General features: G+C 40.5%; 2 protein-coding genes across 2 annotated transcripts; both read left to right on the top strand.

The window, feature by feature from the left end:
- The first annotated feature begins 4243 nt into the window (after positions 1-4243).
- Positions 4244-5737, top strand: LOC129766270 (uncharacterized). The gene has a single exon (XM_055766788.1). The coding sequence runs from the start codon at positions 4244-4246 to the stop codon at positions 5735-5737; it is 1494 nt and encodes a 497-aa protein (XP_055622763.1).
- An 89-nt stretch (positions 5738-5826) lies between these two features.
- On the top strand, positions 5827-6924 carry LOC129766269 (uncharacterized). The gene has a single exon (XM_055766787.1). It carries the CDS (start codon positions 5827-5829, stop codon positions 6922-6924), a length of 1098 nt encoding a protein of 365 aa, XP_055622762.1.
- The last annotated feature ends 12923 nt before the right edge of the window (positions 6925-19847 follow it).

Below are 19847 nucleotides of genomic sequence, written 5' to 3'. Positions count from 1 at the left end.
CACAGATAAAATGATTCAGCACTGTTGGCGCCGGATGGAGCTAACGACATATTGATTATAATCGAAAACGACTTCCAACAAAATTCTTCTGGTCGATGAAACAGTCTATGTAGACTTTCCAGAGTTCGCGCGGTCTGGGACGACTTCTCATTTAGAAACATCGCAAACAAGTCTGTTGTTATCAAATGTCCGATATTGCCAACATAATGAGTATCGGTTAACAGCGTCGCAAGAATTCAATGTCAATATAATCCTGTACCTGTCACAGATGTAACGAAACGCATCGGTATTCTTCCTTCAGGTACAGCTCATTGCTGCCGATTGGGGAGATTAGCTCTTGTCGGCTTGAGATGTAGCTCATCCGTAAAAGGACTGGTTTCCTGGACCAAAGCCGATGTGATCACCAAGCGGAGCTAAATCTTGTTTCTGTTCATTATGTCGTCAAGTATCTACAATTATCATTCATTTAATTCAATTGCCACGACAAATGCTCGACCTTTGAAACGCCTCAAGAACCAAATGAATGCCAAGGGATTTGCACTGCGATGGGGCAGGACAAGAAAGGAATGCAGCATAAATGGGATCAGCTTGAAAGAAGGTTACGGCCGTTTGCCGAAAATGTGAGACGTCGAGAGTAATGCCGTTGCCGAAGGTATCGCGTAGCAGGATAATTTTGGAAAAAAGTGCTTGGCTTAACTTTTCAAGTGCATTCCCGCCCCAAAACAGAGGAACATAACAAGTGTTCCGAATGAGCTGCTTGCCGTTGAAAATAATGCTGCTATGAGGCATCGCATTGTACAAAGATACTTCAAATACTTTTATCCAACACCCAACCGCGAGGCAGGAGTATGATAATATTTACCAATGTTCACGCGCGGTTCACTAGAAGAATGTTAGTAATTGATTGTTCGTTCAATCAAATATCCTTGGGACACAAACAATAGTGCATATTCGAAAATTGATTATGGGCTTATTCTCGCTACAGCGCACAATGCGTTGAATGCAACACTTTCGTTTGTTGGGAAAAATTGTTCATGAGTATCAGAACTACTGTTTGCATAAATGTCTCATGTTATTTGAATAATCGCATAAGTATCTCAAGCGACAAAATATTTGTTTATCTAGAGTGAAAAGTTATGCAAAAATCATTATTTGAGTAACTACTAGTGTTGGTGGGGAGCGCACCTTCACAGCAGCTTCTTCTGTCTTATTCGGGGTGTGGTTTTATCCGGACGAACGATGTTGTGGGAGAGCCTTGATTTATGCTAGATAAAACACATAGAAAACGGCTTACAAATGTAAGTTCAAGAATTACAAATAAGGTTCGAGGTAAGGTAAGTGTAATTCGAGTTCAAGGTAAGTATAAATTCATGTGAATCAATTAATATATTAATTTCTTCTTCTCATTGCAAGTAACAAGGGTCAACAGCTTCATCAACATGCCGGATTCAACTTCCTACGACGCAATGGTCAAAGTTCTGGGATCATTTTCTACGTTTGCAGCTGGTTCTTCAATCGGAAGCAGGTAGAACTAGGTGACTGCTCGCTTGTAGAGACCCTTGGCGGTACGGACTTGAATCGCCCGTACGTGTCCATCTTTACCTGGAGAGACAGCAACTACACGACCCAAATTCCACTCCAATTGCGGAAGATTCTCTTGCTCTAATAGAACAAGCGATCCTACCTTTATTTCCTCCCGAACGCGATGTCACTTAGAGCGTTGGTGTAGTTCACTAACGTAATCACGAGACCAATGTTTCCAAAAGTTCTGGGCACTGCATTTCATTTCCTGGAAGCGGTTGAGTCGGCTCGGTGTAATCGGGTTCAAGGATAGAGTATAGTGGTTCTCCTACTAGAAAGTGACCCGGTGTAAGACTGCTCAGATCTTGCGGATGGTGGGACATCAGTGACAACGGTCAAGAATTTAAGATGCTCTCGATTTGAGCAACCGTTATAGTGAGCTCCTCCAATATGTAGGACCGGCTTCCCAGTATTCTACGAAGGTGAAATTTTGGAGGATTTAACCCCCGCCTCCCACAGGCCTCCGTGGTGAGGAGATCTAGGCGGATTAAAGTGAAATATTCATAATTTTTAATTAATATCTATAAACTAACCGCATGTTCATAAACGAGACAAAACGAACAAAAGAATGGAGAGAACTCGATGGATTTTTATGATGATTATCGTATGATGATTTGACGCGGCTAGGACAACGTCATTCTACGATGTCGTGAGCAGTGCCAAAAACCCATGTTAGACTATACGCGAAGTTAAAGAACGACTGCGATTCCTACGACACAATAAACAGGAGCGGCGTGAAGAAGAATACATTCACTTGCGAAACGCTTTCATGAGCAATGCCTACACAGTCTTTGCTTTAGCCAGACCAAAACCCAATGCACATGTCATTACAGCATGTGTGTTTCAGCAAAGTCCCACACATTGCTGGATTACGTCATACACACATTTTGAGTTAGTAGAAAATATACGCCCTGGAGAAATCGATAATAATCGAAAGAAATTTCAAATCCGTCTATTGATCAACTTCTTACCCGTATTCTGAAATTGGATCGGGTCAGAATAATCCGAACGGATCGCAATTTTTGTGTAATCCGTTGAACTCAAGTCCAATCGGGTTGTGCTGTTCGGGCGTTTAGAAAACATGCCGACAAAAATGGATTCCTTACAAAAAACGCTTTAACCTCTGTTCACGCACATCAAATGCCGCGCGTGAATTCAATGTAATGCTCCTTCCGAGCACCCGCGTTAAAATATTACTAAGCAAGCTATGTTTTTTCTGTTGTATAGTATCCATAGAAATAGTAAAATCATTCGGAATAAGACAGCCAACCGCGTCAGTCGCTTTAAAAAATTGTGTAGAAAATAAATTACTTCGAGAAAATTGCTTCGTTTTTGAGTGCGTGTACTGAAGAAGGAAGAATCGAAATTGGTGAACCCAGACCCTCTGACCATCAAACCGAGACGGGTTCGAACATTGGTGCCATGACCAGGATTTTGCTGTAGGTCAAAGGGTTATCGGATACGCAATTTTTGGTCGTCGCTATTCTACAAGCCAGCTATAGGGTAAAGGACCCTGCTGCATTTTTAAAATTGGAGCATAGAATATCAGCATACAAGGCCTATTGTACAGGCTCAAACGGTGAGTACCTGTCCAATAATTTATGCTGATTCTGTTGGATCTACCGGATCTTTCTTTCTCGGTACCTGCTGCGCACTTTTCTTTCTCGAAATTTCCGAATACGGCTTGAACTATTTCAACGCATGCTACTGCGATTTGGTGCTTGAGTTTGGAAAACTATCTCGCTTGAACGAATTGCCCGCGATCACGGGAGGCCTTGTTCATCGTTACGTCGTGAGCATTGGTCTTTTTTCACGAGTTACCCAATCGATGCCGACACACTTGCCTGGACAGCATTGGTCAAACAACGCTTCCGGATTATTGTTCCTGTATCCGAATTAAACAAAATACAAGGCCTATTTTCATAGGCTCGCAGGTGAGCCTCTTTCCAATCCTCATACTATTCTCCAGTGGGTGCTTGCTTGTGTTCCTTGTTTTGCAGCTATCGTTTCATTTCGTCTGCTTTCCATCAACATCGTCATCATGGGGAAGAAAACGAAGGCAAACCTGCAACTCCGGGAGGCTGTCATCGGATTCATATACCGGACCGAAAAGTTTGTTAAGAACTACGACGCTGACACCGACATCCACCAACTGCAAGAACGGATAGCAAAACTGGATGGGAAGTGGAGCGAATTTGAAAGCGTCCAAGGTGAAATTGAGGAATTGGAGGAGGATGAAAATAACATGGCGGCCCATGAGCAGTTTCGAGCGGATTTCGAGGAGCTGTTTGTTAAGGTAAAGGCAGGGTTGAGGTCCAAGTTACCATTCTATCCACCATCTCCCACCGCTACTTCTTCCATTAGAGATAGGAATGTGGGTGCATGTACTGGCATTCGATTGCCCAAGATCAGCTTGGCAGAGTTCAGTGGGGAATACGATAAATGGGTGCCATTCTTTGATACTTTCCGATCATTGATTCATGAAAACACGGATTTAAATCAGATCCAAAAATTTCATCATTTGCGAGCGTCTCTAAGGGGTGAAGCACTTAAGGTGGTGGATTCCTTCCAAATGTGCGAAGCTAGTTATGGGGTCGCCTAGCCTGCCTTGGTGAAACGTTATTCGAATAAATACCTTCAGAAGAAACGCCATGTAAACGCGATGTTGCAATACCCGAAAGTGAAGAAGAGGTCGGCAAATGGAATACACGAGCTAATTGAATGCTTCGATCGACATACGAAAATTCTCGATCAGCTAGGAGAAATTACTACGGACTGGGGAGCGATGTTGATGCAGCTGTTGGTGTCGAAACTTAACGATGAGTCGCTGAAGGACTGGGAGGAGCGTGCGGTCAAGAAAGACAATCCTGTTTTCGCAGATGTTATGGAGTTTCTTGAAAGACAGACACGGATCCTGGATGCTGTAGCGGTCGATCGACGTTCGGAGAATCTGCCATCACATTTCTCCACCGCTAACTCCAGCTTCAAGAAATCGGGTTCCAAATTTTCTGTGCATGCAACCACGGACACTCCCTCGATGCAATGTCTTCAATGCAACGGTCGACATTACATCACAAGCTGTCCTGCATTTGGCCAGATGTCATTAGAGAAACGTTTCCAAGTAGTCAACTCTAAGAAGCTGTGCAGTAACTGTTTGAAACAAGGTCATCTGAATCGTGACTGCACTTCGCGTTTCCGTTGTCGCACTTGTAGCAAGAAACACCATTCTCTTCTCCACCCTGGAATAGACGCGGCGGTTTTCACTCCAACTGTTAATCCAACTACGCAGGTGCCGTCTTCGAATCGGCAACAAACAAGCCCTTCCACACATGTGGTTTCAACAGACGATTCTTTGCAAACGGTGCAGAGTTCAGTGGCCACAATTTTCGCTTCCAATGTCGCGACAGAACATCGAGAGTATCATGTCTTCCTTTCCACGGTACTGGTGTCGGTAAAGGACTGCAACGGGCGGTCACATCTGGCAAGGGCGCTTTTGGACAGTGGGTCACAGGCAAATCTTATCTCGGATCGTCTGTGTCAGATTCTCAAGTTACCTCGGAAAGGAGTTAGTGTGCCGATTTCTGGTATTGGTAGTTCTACTTTTCGAGTTTCACATTCCGTGTCGACGACGAGTTCATCTCGAATAAGCGATTACTCAGTACCGATGGAATTCTTTGTAATGAAGAAAGTGACTGAGGACCAACCATCAACGACTATCCCCATCGGAGACTGGAATCTCCCACCTGACAAACGTGGTGCGATTGCCCTTCTTCTCGGATTGGAATATTTCTACGAGTTCCTCCTGCTCAATGGTGGCCGGGTTCAAATCCAGCGCATAGGCAACGGGCGTCCACTATTCGTCAACACAGTATTCGGGTGGGTTGCAGCAGGAAAGGTTAGCTTAGGTCGAATGAATCCAGTTCCCGTTTGTCATGTGGCAGTTGACAACTCATTGGAGCAGAAGATCGAGCGATTCTGGACTATTGAGGAGATTCAGGAAGTTCCGCGGCTAACACAAGAAGAAATCGATTGCGAAAATCATTATAAAGTCACGTTTTCGCGTGACACCGAAGGACGATATGTGGTTCGGCTCCCAAAACGATTGGGTTTCGAAAAGATGATTGGAGACTCAAGAGAAATGGCGGTACGGCGATAGATTCAGCTGGAGAGACGTTTTAAGCGGGATGAAGATTTGCATAAGCGGTACCACTGTACTACATACGAGACTACTTGATCAACGGGCACATGTTATTGGTCGAAGATGTGGAGGAACGGTCTGAGCATCGGCTCGTGTGTTACTTGCCACATCATCCGGTCATCAAGGAGACCAGCACGACAACAAAGATTCGACCAGTGTTCGATGGATCAGCCAAGACAACCAGTAATTATTCCCTTAACAATGCACTGATGACGGGACCGGTTATTCAGGATCAACTAATTGATCTGATCTTACGTTTCCGCAAGCACATCGTAGCGTTAGTCGCAGACATCGAAAAGATGTACCTACAGGTGAAGGTGCATTCGGACGACTGTCCACTCCAACGCATTCTCTGGCGGTTCTCTCCATCCGATCCGATAAAGACTTACGAGTTACAACGGGTAACATTTGGTTTGGCGCCCTCTTCTTTCCTCGCTACTCGATCACTCCAGCAGTTGGCGGAAGATGAAGGCGATGCGTTCCCACGATCGAAAGCGGCGCTCGTCGACGATTTCTATATAGACGATTACATCGGAGGCGCTGATTCTGTGGAAGAAGCGGTATTACTGAGACAGGAACTTGAGCAGTTGTTACCAAAAGGTGGTTTTCGATTGCGCAAATGGAATTCCAGTACGGAAGGCGTGCTGGAAGGCGTATCTGCAGAAGATTTAGGAACGCAAACTACATTGGTGCTCGACAAGGAAGAGCAAGTGAAGGCGCTAGGTGTCATTTGGAAACCGGGGCCGGATGTACTTGGTATCGACGTCTCCACATCTAGCATAATCGGTTGCTGGACTAGGCGACAGGTGTATTCGGTCATTGCACGACTTTTCGACCCACTCGGACTCATTGGTCCAGTCATAACATGGGCCAAGGTTCGGATGCAGCAGCTCTGGGTGGCTACCCAAGATTGGGACGAGCCACTTTCACAGGAATTAACGGAACGGTGGGCTCAATTCTACGAACAACTTCCTCTCCTCTCTAATGTGAAGGTGAATCGTTTCGCCTTCTGCTCGCAGCCATACCTGGTGCAGTTTCACATCTTCTCAGATGCGTCGGAGGCGGCGTATGGGGCGTATATTTATGCTCGAACGATTAGTCAAACGGGACTGATCAAGGTGGAGTTATTGTCATCAAAATCATGACCAGCACCGCTGAAAAGGGTCAGCATCGCAAGGTTGGAGCTCTGCGGGGCGTTGCTCGCAGCGAAACTCTACCAAAAAGTACGACATGCGCTAAAGATGTACGACACTGAAGCTTGGTTTTGGTCTGATTCGACGGTGGTCCTTTGCTGGTTGAGATCACCATCCTATGTCTGGCCGACGTACGTTGCGAACCGTGTCTCACAAATCCAGGAATGGACGAAAGGTCATCGATGGAATCACGTCAAGGGGACGGAGAATCCAGCCGATCTCGTGTCACGAGGAGTCACACCGAAGGACTTTGTCGATCTGCAAAACTGGTTCCACGGTCCTGCTTGGTTATCGTTGCTGGACCAACACTGGAATAATCCCAAACGGTATGAAGATCCACCGGAAGACCAATTAGAACGAAAACGGATCATTTTAACCGCTTTAACACATATGGAACCACATCCACTAATCGACCGTATCTCATCGTACTGGAAGTTGCTTCGAGTAACAGCCCTTTGTTTACGCTTCGCGCGGAAATGTCAGCGTCGACACAACGAAATTCCTGACATCTCTCACATCAGTGTCGCAGAACTGCAAGTCGCAAAACAAGTTTTGGTTCGTCAGGTGCAGCAGGAAGCGTTCGCTACAGAGCTTAAGGAGCTATCCAATCATCGCGTCGTCCCAGTCCGTTCACCGCTGAAACTCCTCAACCCGTTTCTCGATCAGCAAGGCGTACTCCGTGTTGGTGGCCGGTTTGAAGCCGCGAACGAATCGTTTCCCGTAAGGCACCCCATCATCATCCCTAGCAAACACTCGTTCTCGCGTCTTGTCGCTGTTGCATACCATCAGCTCTCCCTTCACGCTGGCCCACGTATGACGCTCGCACAAGTCCGCCAGGAATATTGGCCCCTGAATGGCATGTCTCTAGCAAGCTATACTTACCGGAATTGCATTCGCTGTTTCCGAAGCAACCCTGTCCCTGTCACTCAACCTCCCGGACAGCTTCCTCGTTCTCGAACACTTCCCGCTCGACCTTTTGCCACTACTGGCGTAGATTTCAGAATGGAATCGTGTGGAAATTCATTCCACCGAAAGCTCCAAACTTCGGTGGTTTTTGGGAAGCCGCCGTCAAATCCGCTAAGTCTTCTCTGGTGAAACTTCTCGGACAACGTCGGCTGTCGTTCGAGGATATGACCACCGTTCTTGGTCAAGTTGAAGCGGTAATGAATTCTCGCCCTTTGACACCCCTTTCCGAGGACCCCGACGAATTGGATGTCCTGACCCCGGGTCATTTTCTCACCGGATCTTCGCTGTTGGCGATTCCAGATCCGGACTATACAGGCGTTCCAACCAATAGGCTCGAACACTACCAACAACTTCAACAGCTCATCCAGCAGCACTGGAAGCGTTGGCGAAGGGAGTACATCTCGCAACTCCATAACGTCAACCAGCGTGCCTTTCCACCGATCAAACTGAAGGTCGGACAGATGGTCGTCCTGAAGGAGGATGACAAAGCACCGTACTCTTGGCCCCTCGGCCGTATCACTGAAGTCCACCCTGGCCCGGACGGAGTGGTCAGAGTAGTGACTCTGAGGACATCGCAAGGGATATACAAACGGCCGGCGTCTCGTGTTTGCCTGTTGCCGTTTGAGAAGAACTCGAGAGGGCAACCATCATCCTCCTGCCTCCTGCAGTCAACCAGTGGAACCCCGAGGGACGTGACGTCACCTACTCACAACTATGAAGCACATAACAAGTGATGAAGATAAAATGAATTGTAATATAGATTTAGTAAATCCTCATGCGAATTTAGGTGGCCGGCATGTTCACGCACATCAAATGCCGCGCGTGAATTCAATGTAATGCTCCTTCCGAGCACCCGCGTTAAAATATTACTAAGCAAGCTATGTTTTTTCTGTTGTATAGTATCCATAGAAATAGTAAAATCATTCGGAATAAGACAGCCAACCGCGTCAGTCGCTTTAAAAAATTGTGTAGAAAATAAATTACTTCGAGAAAATTGCTTCGTTTTTGAGTGCGTGTACTGAAGAAGGAAGAATCGAAATTGGGGAACCCAGACCCTCTGACCATCAAACCGAGACGGGTCCGAACAACCTCAATTTGTAATAAATGAATGTTTGCTATATTTTCCTCTTCTATCGGATGCACTTTTAGTTGAGACGTTTTTACTGAGTGTCTAGATTCGTTCTGATGCGATGCAATGAAAGTTCGGCACCCAGCGAAAGGATGACGTCGGGGTAGCAAAAACACAAATCCCATTCTTCCGTTGAAGACGGAACATGTGCAAATCTGAGAACCTTACCATGCTTTTAAAAAAGAAATGTTTAATAGCTCTCCCGTTTCAAATATATGTTCTGTGTTATAGAGTAACACATTCTCTGCAAGTGGGGAAATATCTTGAACGAAAATTATGTCTGATATCGCTTTTATATTACGGATAAAGTATTGAGGAAAACAGGGTCAGAACTATGTCTTCTAAGTATTTGAATACTTTGAATAATATTTGCGCAACTAAATTGTCACTCGATAGTCGGAGAGATTACCCTTGGCGGTCGTATTAAATTTGGGTATGGGTCGACACTGGTTGAAATTATTATTATTATTATTTTTTGGAAAAGCAGTGAAACATGCAAATAAAAAATATATAGTTTTATTTTTGCAAACAGCCATATATACAGCCATTTCATGCCAAACCGATATAGTGGTTCTCAAATTTCCATGAAAAGTGGTAGTTTTGTTCTTTATCGCAAAACATCAGATCCGTATTTTTTTAATTTTTTTCGTTAGGGTGACCATTTCTATTTTAGGGGTCCGAAAAATCATTTTTATCCATTTTTTTCCAATAACAACTTTTGAACCAATGAACCGATTTAGATAATCAAATATATCAAATTGGAGCCAATTTGCTAATCTTCATTGAAAAAATACCACACTTGCGGGAAGATTGGATTCTAGTCACATAGGTCCTGTCTAGTCCCATAGGAATATTGAACGAAGACTTAAAACATGTTAAATTTGAAAAATAATAACTCAAAAACGAAAACAAGTACCTTTCTGATTTCCGAGCCATTTTCTCTTCAAGTTCAATATTTTTTAATAAAAGGCTAGCTCATTAACTTCAATTTCTAAATTGGTTCAATGGATCAAAAGTTATGAGTTTTTGAAAAAAAGCATTTTTGGGAAAAAGTTGATTTTTCGGACCACCCTAAAATGGAAATGGGTACCATAAGAAAAAAAGAAAAAAAAATACGGATCTAATATTTGCGATGAAGAACAAAATTACCAATTTTGACGAAAATCTGAGAACCACTATATCGGTTTGGCATGAAATGGTTGTATAAGTATTAACTTAACAATGTATTTCAATGAGATCTTTTAATATAAAAATGATTTTGTCACTTGAGACACTTATGCGATTATTTAAATGACATGAGACATTTATGCAAACAGTAGTTCTGATACTTATGAATAATCACACCAGAGTGTTGCAATGGCTAAATTCTGCTTTTATGATTTTTGTCCCACATTCCCATGCATTCAACGCGAACTAGGCCAGCGAATGACGGATCTCTATAGTAGCATGCCCGAAAAAGAACCTGAAACTATTGAGAACTAGAGCAGAGGGTCCAAAGCCCTAAGGAGGGTGGTTGTAATAGCTGTTATCCATTATTATAATGGAAAGAAAGAAACGGGTTAACTCCTAATCACATCACTCATCACAGTGAATCCTGAGTGTTACCTCCCTCCACTAATAACTATCCGTTCCATGATAAACGATAGGGAACCACCCTATAGAGGTGACCCTTCTGGCATTCGGGCGGACAATAGCATACTAACATTGCTTTCCTTCCTCTGGTGACTGTAAGGACGTGGCCGGCGTTATTATTGACTATACAAAGTTCGAATCACCGAAACTTGTACAATGAGAATGGTTTGCTACTCCCAAGCGTTCGGTGTGTTCTTTGTGCAATTTCGCTGGTTCAGGTCAATCACGGAAGGCAACTACGAAGTTAAGAGTCTACCCAAGCTCTAGCACAAGTTCACATTCCTATGCATTCATCGCACTGTGCATTGTCTTGTGTGGATGATTACTTTGTTCGATACTGAGTACCGTTATCTATCACTCATAGGAGCACCGTATTGATCAATGAACAGGTTCACTAGATATCAAGCTATGTTTAGAAAAAGCATAAACTGATATTTGGTTGATACAATATAGGATTAGCATGGTTTTTTGATGTGGTGGCTGAGAGCAGGCAAGCAGATTTTTTGTACCCCTAATATGTTCCCGGAAATCCAACGTCAACAAATATGTCTTTCCCATCACTAATGGTGCTGGTGAATACGTCAGCTATGCAATCATGAGCAGATCATCTGGTTATTACTTGGCTCGTTATGCTTCCGAATGTAGCCACGATATTTATGATGGGAAGTTAAAATATATTCACGCTTATCTGACCTTTGAAGTCATATACATAGTAATGATTGACGCTTCTGTGTGTCGAGTGGATGCAGACGAGAGATAGATCTTGTGACTGGCCAACTTCTATGTAGGGGAAGTGGGGACATAGTGGTCACCCTAAGGAATATGCCTATTTCCAGCATCCACATACCGCTTCAATTGTTCAATTGTAATATTCGAAGAATATTATAGTTCAACTCAATCTTGTTCAAGATAGCATTCGGCTTTTACTATAAAAATTCAAAATAGTACATTTTTCATCATTAGAAAAAATGTGAAAAATCGATTTTTTTTTGCATAGAGATAAAGTGGTCACCTAGTGGGTGCAAAGTGGTCACTCGCACATATCAAGTTAAATAGGATAGATTTATGCGTTTTTTGTCCAAATTTGCTGTCATAACTATTTCGCAAATAGTGACGTCAGTCGTTGTGTTTATCTTTGATTGCCCACCGCATCCATGTAAAAATGCAATTTTCAAGAAGTAATTTGTCAATGAAAAACGTACATTTGTGTAGAGCTCCAGCTGAATATGAGGCTAATGTGATAGCGTGAAGTGAATATTTGTGAAATCACTTCGAAAAAGACGGATAGAAGTGATATTTCCATGTGCCATTTTCACTCCCCCACGTTCATAGAATCAAACGAAGTTTCATTATTTTATCGTTATGAAGTTGATGTTTCGAAGGCTCTCAGTGTCGGTGTGTATGTTGTGAGATAATAATCGCCAATTAATCAGAATTTCACCGAAAATGTTACTGCTTTCGAGAACTAAGCATTCGACTGCTCTCTGGACCTTTTTACCACATGAATAATCGAAATAAGCCACGATATAATTGTCACCTGTTAGAAAACAACCAGTTGAATGATTTCATGAGAATTTTGGCTCAAATTATCATGCAACCGTGAGTACTTTCAACATTGTTTTGTTTCTTCCATATACATTCCATATAGAATGCAAATAATTACGACACGATATTTTGCTTGCCAATACAGATACACTTCGCCTACTGCTCCACCTCTATATGTACCTTATTGAGGTACATGTATGAAATAAGCTTGGCCTATTCACTTAGAGTCTCAATTTAATTTTTCTCATGCATACAAAAATGTAGTGAGAAACACATAACGTTCCGCATAATTTTAGCTTCGTTTAGTTGGAGAGGCAAGTTTTTCCAGGGTCAATGCCACAAAAGAAACCTCTTCAGGAGCAGAATGTGACGAGGTATATCAGCTTTAGAAACAGAACATTGTAAGTGAATAACACCTATGACCACGTTGCCCCCAAACACGAAAATAATCTCTATGCTAATTAGTCACTGAGATTAAACAATGCGCACAGAACTACGGCTCAATGGCTATCGAGAGAGCAATTTTCGTTTTTATTCATATTTTGACATTTTGACAGCTCCACTGAAGTACAGGGTGCCTCAAAAGTCATTAAATTCTTAAAACATAGGGTGAATTATGAATACGGTTTCAATAGTCAATAGTTATACTACCAAACAAGCAGGAGACCACTTTGCCCCCCATGACCAATTTGCCCCAACTACCCCTATCGCAACGTAAACTGTTTAAATCTTCGACATCATCGCTGTAAGCGGCGGAATGCAGACAGACACACGATGAATGCGCGATGACAGAGATGCGATAATAGTAATGAGTGAAGAATTAATAGCTCTCACATAAAAGCAATAGGAATAATTACACATACACACAATTAATCCGGCAATAAAAATGCATCTTAGATGGAACATATGCCATGATTATTATTGGCAGACAGACGACCTTTGATGGAGAACCGAATCAATAAATAGTTAATTGTAATATATTCGATGAGATATAGATATCTCATCGAAGTGTCATGTGAACAATAATATTTGAAAAGCTCTTTGAAGATCACTCATTTACTTATTTTGATATTGAGACACAAAATAAAAAAAATTAAAAAAATTAAAAAATTAAATGAAAGTCCGAGTAATCTGTACCGTACACAGGGTAAGCAACAGGAAATACCGCAAAAAAAATACCGTTCCTGACAGAAAACATTCTAAAAGTAGACCTTAAAGCGACATTTGTAGTTATGCCAATGATCCTGATTTTCCGATTATTCAGACTTTTTGGCATTCTGTCGATTTGTTGGAACGCTCCTGATTTTACAACATAGGATATAAGGATCGATAGCAACGAATGAGTGAACTCTCTGTCACTGTTTTGCTGATTGAAGACATTGAATGAGTATTGTAATAGACATTGTGGCGAAAATGGTATCCGGTTCGCCATAATTGTACATTCTAATGTCGGTAATGTTGGTTGTACATTTTGAACTGACTGCTCCTCCGGAATGAAATGACTCGTATGATTTCTTGTGAAAAATATCACCAATTATCGAGAAAAATAATCAAGGTTATTGAGAAGAAAATGCTGTTTGGTTTTAATTCTTTTAAATAATTTTATTTCGCTTCAAAGTCATTTTAACTCTAGATTTACCGCACCAGTCAATATAACTGATTTTAGAATTTGTTTTTTTGAATTCCTGCTTCATCTAATTTTTTTCCAAACAATGTGATTATACAGCTATTTCATGCCAAACCGATATAGCAAACACATTCCCAGCTATATTCAACGATGTGGTAGATAGGTCAAACATCATCTATCGGATTCTATAGCAACCTCAAATTGGAACGTTTTTGCAGTTGAGTTATTAACATATTAAGGACCGCACGTTTTTTTTTTTTTTTTTTTTTTTTTTTTTTTTTTTTATCTGTATTATAGTGATTTTCAACTCATTTTGGCTGGTTCGTCACTTGTACTTCCATTTTTAGAAGAATGTCGGGAGTGAGAATTGAACTCGTGACCTTCAGCGTGAGAGGCATGGATGTTACCACTACGCCAGATCGCCTCCTCATGGGACCGCACGTTTTGAGGTAAACTTGAACGCTTCATTTGCTCGGATTCCACGAATGAGATCGTTTCCTTCGATGTGGATGAGACGAAGGCGATCCATCGGTAGGCCTTGTTAGATTCTTGGCAAACCAAGGATTTAACCTTCAAGTGTAGAAAACACGGGTTATTTCGTGATCTATCCGTAATTCGTATGTTCGCGAATCACGCGAATCACGAGAAAATTCGTGAGCGGTCCGCAATATGTTAACTAAAGAGAAAATTGATGAAGAGAAATTGATCCAATCACTTACACCCCTTTCATTCTGAGCATTCTGATTTTTCGGACCATGGCTTTAATTTGATATGCTGATCAACTGAGCTTGAGATTGGGTAGACTGCACATTTCGTAGTTGCTCTCCGTGATTGACCTGAACCAACGAAATTGATTATTTATTTTTTACTAGCTGACCCGGCAAACTTCGTCTCGCCCAAAATTTATTTTTCGTTATCACATCCACGTTTTCTTACTAAGCGCTGTTCATAGGTCCAATCGCAGAATTATTCATTGATCGATCTTCCAATCTACCCTTTAAAATGACCTTTTATTATAAAATTCCTAGTACCAAAACTCGACATTATAATATCAGATTATTTTCAGACACAATTCTCGTTCAAGATTTCTCAACCACTTGCAAATAACATGTTTCTCCGTTACGTTACATGCCAAATTTGGTTTTATTTGCTTGATCAATTCTCGAGTAATGCAGAAATTTGTGTTTCATTTGTATGGCAGAACCAGCCCCCCCCCCTTCTTCTCAAGAGAGGGGGGAGGAGTATCTTACCACCATAGATTCATTTATTGCACCTCCACATGACAAATTTCATTTCATTTGTTCGATTAATTCTCGAGTAATGCAGAAATTTGTGTTTCATTTGTATGACAGCCCCCTCTTAGGGGGGGGTTGGTGGTGGAGTGTCTAACCACCATAGAATCATTTACTGCACCCTTAAACCTCCATAGGCCTAATTTGGTTTCATTTGCTTGATTAATTCGTGAGAAATGCAGAAATTTGTGTTTCATTTGTATGGCAGCTCTCCTTTAGAGAGGGGGGTGGAGTGTCTCACTACCGTAAAAACATTTATTGCACCCTATAACCTCCACATGCCAAATTTGGTTTTATTTGCTTGATTAATTCTCGAGTAATGCAGAAATTTGTGTTTCATTTGTATGGCGTCAAATATGTACTACAGACAACTAAAACCAAACACAGAACTGTCTAGTTAATCTAGTTAACACGTTAAAGTTAAAAAAATAAAGCTCCAAAGTACTCTCCATTCAGACGCATTAAGTGTTCCTGGTTCCAAATGGCGTCAAATATGTACTACAGACAACTAAAACCAAACACAGGACTGTATCTAGTTAACATGTCATAATCTACAAATAATACAGTAATTACAATTTTATACAGACTCCAGCAGAGAAACTGTTAAAGATGACTCAAAACTGGAATACAAAAACAGGAACTTTGATATGTACAACATGGTTTGAACTTTTTAATCTTATTCGAAATGAACGAAATCATATTGTGATCTACAGACTGAGATATATACTCGATTGAAAATAAGATAACTATAACACAATACAGTAAAGTAAGGACCCGAGCCTGACATTGATATGCCGATCATCTGAAGTTGTTCAAAAATTATGAATTTTTGTAAAAAGTCACCATAAAATGGATATAGACACCCTAATAAAAAATAAAAAATTCAGTCTAATATTTTACGTTAAGGAACAAAATTTTAACGAAAATCTGAGAACCTCTGTATCGGTGTGGCATGGAATGGCTGTAAAGGAATAATTCAACGAGAATTATTGATCAGCAAGTTGATTTTTGTCGAATCTGTCAATCCCACTAGGTAGTACACAATTACTTGGCAGATTCCGAAGAATGCAGGAAAGCTGAAGGGACTAAACGTAAGTCGGAGCTCTTCAATCGAAATAAGCAGCAAATAACACAAACTGCCTCGAATGTATCATAAACATATTTGCAAATGAAGCAGTACTCGGACGTCGATTTGACAAATTCGTCATGTTGGTCAAATGTCGTAACCTCAAAAGCCTCTAGCTTTACACTATCTCACATCGAAAAACTATTGAATTTCGTTAAAAAGCCACATAAACCGACAATGTGACATGAAAGGTTTACATGAATTTAAATATCTACGACAAGACTTTATTGAGATTATAATCGTCACCAGAAATTCTTCTTTGTTGGAAAAAAGATCAACCTAGATGGTCCTGATAGATTCTTAGGATACTGGCGTGATTTACGGAAGATTGAATAACATTAACTCCTTCGCAGCTTTGGTGAAAAAACTCAAGTTAGCTTTCACATACTTCTGAATGAATAGCTATTACTACATCCGAGATTTTATTTTTTTGCACAAAGGGTGTCGAAAAAAACTTCATTTCAAACGTTGATTTTTTTTCGTGAATTTCAGATGCAATATATAGTTATCTCACCAAAAATTGAGACTTAGACTAATTTTTTATAATAAAAATTGTTTTTGAGGCAAAAATTTTGCAAAATGAATAAGTCTGGCATCTTTGAAAAAATAAGAATGAGTCATCCGATGGTGACCCAATGATCTGAGAGCAATAGGCAATGAACATATTTTCAAAAGTAAGCTGAAGCAGTATATGACCATGGGTATAAACCAGTATATTTTGTAAATGTGCCGAACATTTTATATATTTTTTCCTTCGTCGTTCTAATGTTGTTTAATATGGTGGATCCCTTCAAAGGAACTCTGATGTTCTACTGGGATTTCAAATGCACCCGAAATTGCTGATGTTCGATGAAAGTAACAACGGCAAACATCTCTTCTAATGAAACATGCAGCAAAACGAAGTGAACTACGCCATTGAACGATAAATTTAGATATATACCACATCGAATTTGGCACATTGCATCGCATCGCTTTGTAAGGTTGCCAGATTGATTCATTATGATGTCGCATGATGTCGACGCCAACCTCTCTCAGTTTCTATTCTGTTTTCGCATTTTCGCATGACAATTGTCATGACAAATAGTTTGCTTGATTAGGTTATATCATATCGAATCATATGTATGAGTTTTAACCGCTATTGAATTAAATTTCAGATAGCCGCGCGAGATAGCTGGTGGATGATAATCCAGACGACCGGAGTTCGAACCCACATCGGAGCAGTTTCCACCAAACTTCAATCTGTGCCATTTTAAACATTTGTATTCCACTCCCAACACCAGTCAATTATATATATAAAGATGGCGATTCGTGATGCTATAATTTCAAACATTTCAAGAAAATTTTTTGCGCCATTTGTTTTTTTTTCTATGTCTGTAATAAATCGTATATGAGTATGGCAATTGCTTTTTGTATTGGGTGCTTTGACAATTCATGAATATATTCATATTAGATCGCAATTCAATTTCAACATAATCGCTATTATAGCCGGTCAAAGTTGCATATTCATTCAAACTAATTCGGTAAGAATTTGCCATGTATGTATATGGCCTCCACTTTTGCATGCATATGCCAGTTAGGCGCATTATATGCCAACCAATATTTAGGGCATATGATGTTATATATACGCTTGTTATGCAATTTATCTTATTATCTGCGTATCTGACAGCAAATTGTTCGATTTTTCCCACTTGTCTAAACGATGTAAAATCATTTTTTCTAACAATTTCCGAATACAGGATAACACTGCAATCGGTCTATATGTATTATGATCGCAAGCCGGCTTGTTGGGTTTTCGTATCACACTCACTTACCGCCAATCATGTGGGACAATATTCAACTCCAGCAAACGCTGTTCCATCAAGTCGAGAAGATTATTCAACATATTGAATTTAATCTTGTCCTGCCCGGAGCCAAATTGTTTCATGACAGAAGGGCAATTGAGGGCAAATTTGATAATATCCGACGGTCAGAGTATTCCTCACTTTCGTTTGTATGGTTCCAGCCACGCATTGTCACAAGTCACTTGTTGGCACTTGTTGTTTGTTGAGGCTAGCCTTCACCCACGGTTTTTATTAAAATAAAAAAAAGAAAAAGAAAACACGCCTTTGTAGGAAAATAAATAAGAAGTTCGACAGGGTCCTTTGCATTAAACTATACTAACTATAATTTCAATAAATAAAACCTAATTAAAATAATGTGACTCATTAAAAATAAGCTATCTAAAAGTTAAAAAAGATGGCACACTAATTAAGGTTTATAAACAGCATATACAACACTATACGACACATTAAAACATCGCTCCGGTTGGTACTCTTGAAGGTGATGTAAGCCACCCTGAAAAAGGATTTGGCGGGTCTTGAGAGTTCCGGTTGGATCGAGTCGGGCTTTTATGAACCACGGGATAAACAAATGAATAATAAATCCGTCACGATTTTGAGGAATCGAAAGTCCTTAACCCTTTCCCGTACACCATCGAGTCTCACTCGTGGTGTACTTGGATAACATAGGCGCTAAAACGCTCAGCAGAGTAGTGAAATCACTTGATGTGTGACGTATTAAATAATACGGGAAGGGGTTAATTAAGTCCCTTCTCAAGTATCCTAGGATAGAGCACGAATTTCGGACGTTTTTTCGAGCTCAGAAAAAAATATAAACTAAAGAATATTTTTACTATCCATCATACCATTATTTGTTTATCTATTGTTTAACAATGAAACAAAAATTGAACGAAAGAAAATAATCATAATTAGAATAGTTACAAGCTGATGAAGTGAGGGGGTTAAAAAAATGGTGTCATGGCGTACACGATTCCAGCCCTTCTGGTTATCTGAAACAACAAAGATGGAACACATTCTTAATCAGTAAATGTGTCACTGAATCTCGGGCATGTCAGAACATGTTTTTGACAAAATGGCTCCGGTTGAAAAAATACTGTTCAAAACGTTTTATTTAACGTTTTCGGTTTTTTGAAAATAGTAAAATTGAAAAAAAATATGTTTTTCTATTGACATAAATCGGTTCAGTAGAACTTATAGAACTATCGTGAAAACCAGTTGAAAAAAAACAATGACCGCATCACTAAACGATATTTAATCTTGTAGTCTCGATTTTTTTTTATATGGCTCTAACTCGGTAAATAATTGGATTTTAGAAAAGTTCTATCTAAGGTATATTCTTGAACATCTAAACTTCAGATATATGGAGAAAAGTAGAAGGGTTTGGACCTAAGGACCCGGACATAACTTTGACGTAGGACTGTTATTGTTTGGAACTATTGATTTTTTTGTGCAATTCTTTTCAATGTTCAAAAATCTGTTTTTGTAAATCATTTGAACCTCCATATCGTGGCCGCGAAACGAGGTGTTTGTTAAATGCACTCATAAACGTCAAACGGGTTATAACGAACAAAAAACAAAATTTAGTTTCCTGATATCAAATATTCTTTCTACGCTGAAAAGGTTAGAAAATCACCATTTTACATTGTTTCATTTCTAAAATATGAAGAATGGTTTATAAGTGTTGTAATTTACATTTGTTTAGGCAAACGGTGACTGTTGC

The sequence above is a fragment of the Toxorhynchites rutilus genome, chromosome 2 (genome assembly GCF_029784135.1).
Source record: "Toxorhynchites rutilus septentrionalis strain SRP chromosome 2, ASM2978413v1, whole genome shotgun sequence".
Lineage (NCBI taxonomy): Eukaryota > Metazoa > Arthropoda > Insecta > Diptera > Culicidae > Toxorhynchites > Toxorhynchites rutilus.
The sequence above is the reverse complement of the archived record's forward strand: the minus strand, read 5'-3'. Positions and strand labels throughout refer to the sequence as shown.

Bases quoted from the DNA above. Each gene is read 5' to 3' on its own strand.
- LOC129766269 (XM_055766787.1), top strand. From the start codon at position 5,827: ATGTTATTGGTCGAAGATGTGGAGGAACGGTCTGAGCATCGGCTCGTG.
- LOC129766270 (XM_055766788.1), top strand. From the start codon at position 4,244: ATGTTGCAATACCCGAAAGTGAAGAAGAGGTCGGCAAATGGAATACAC.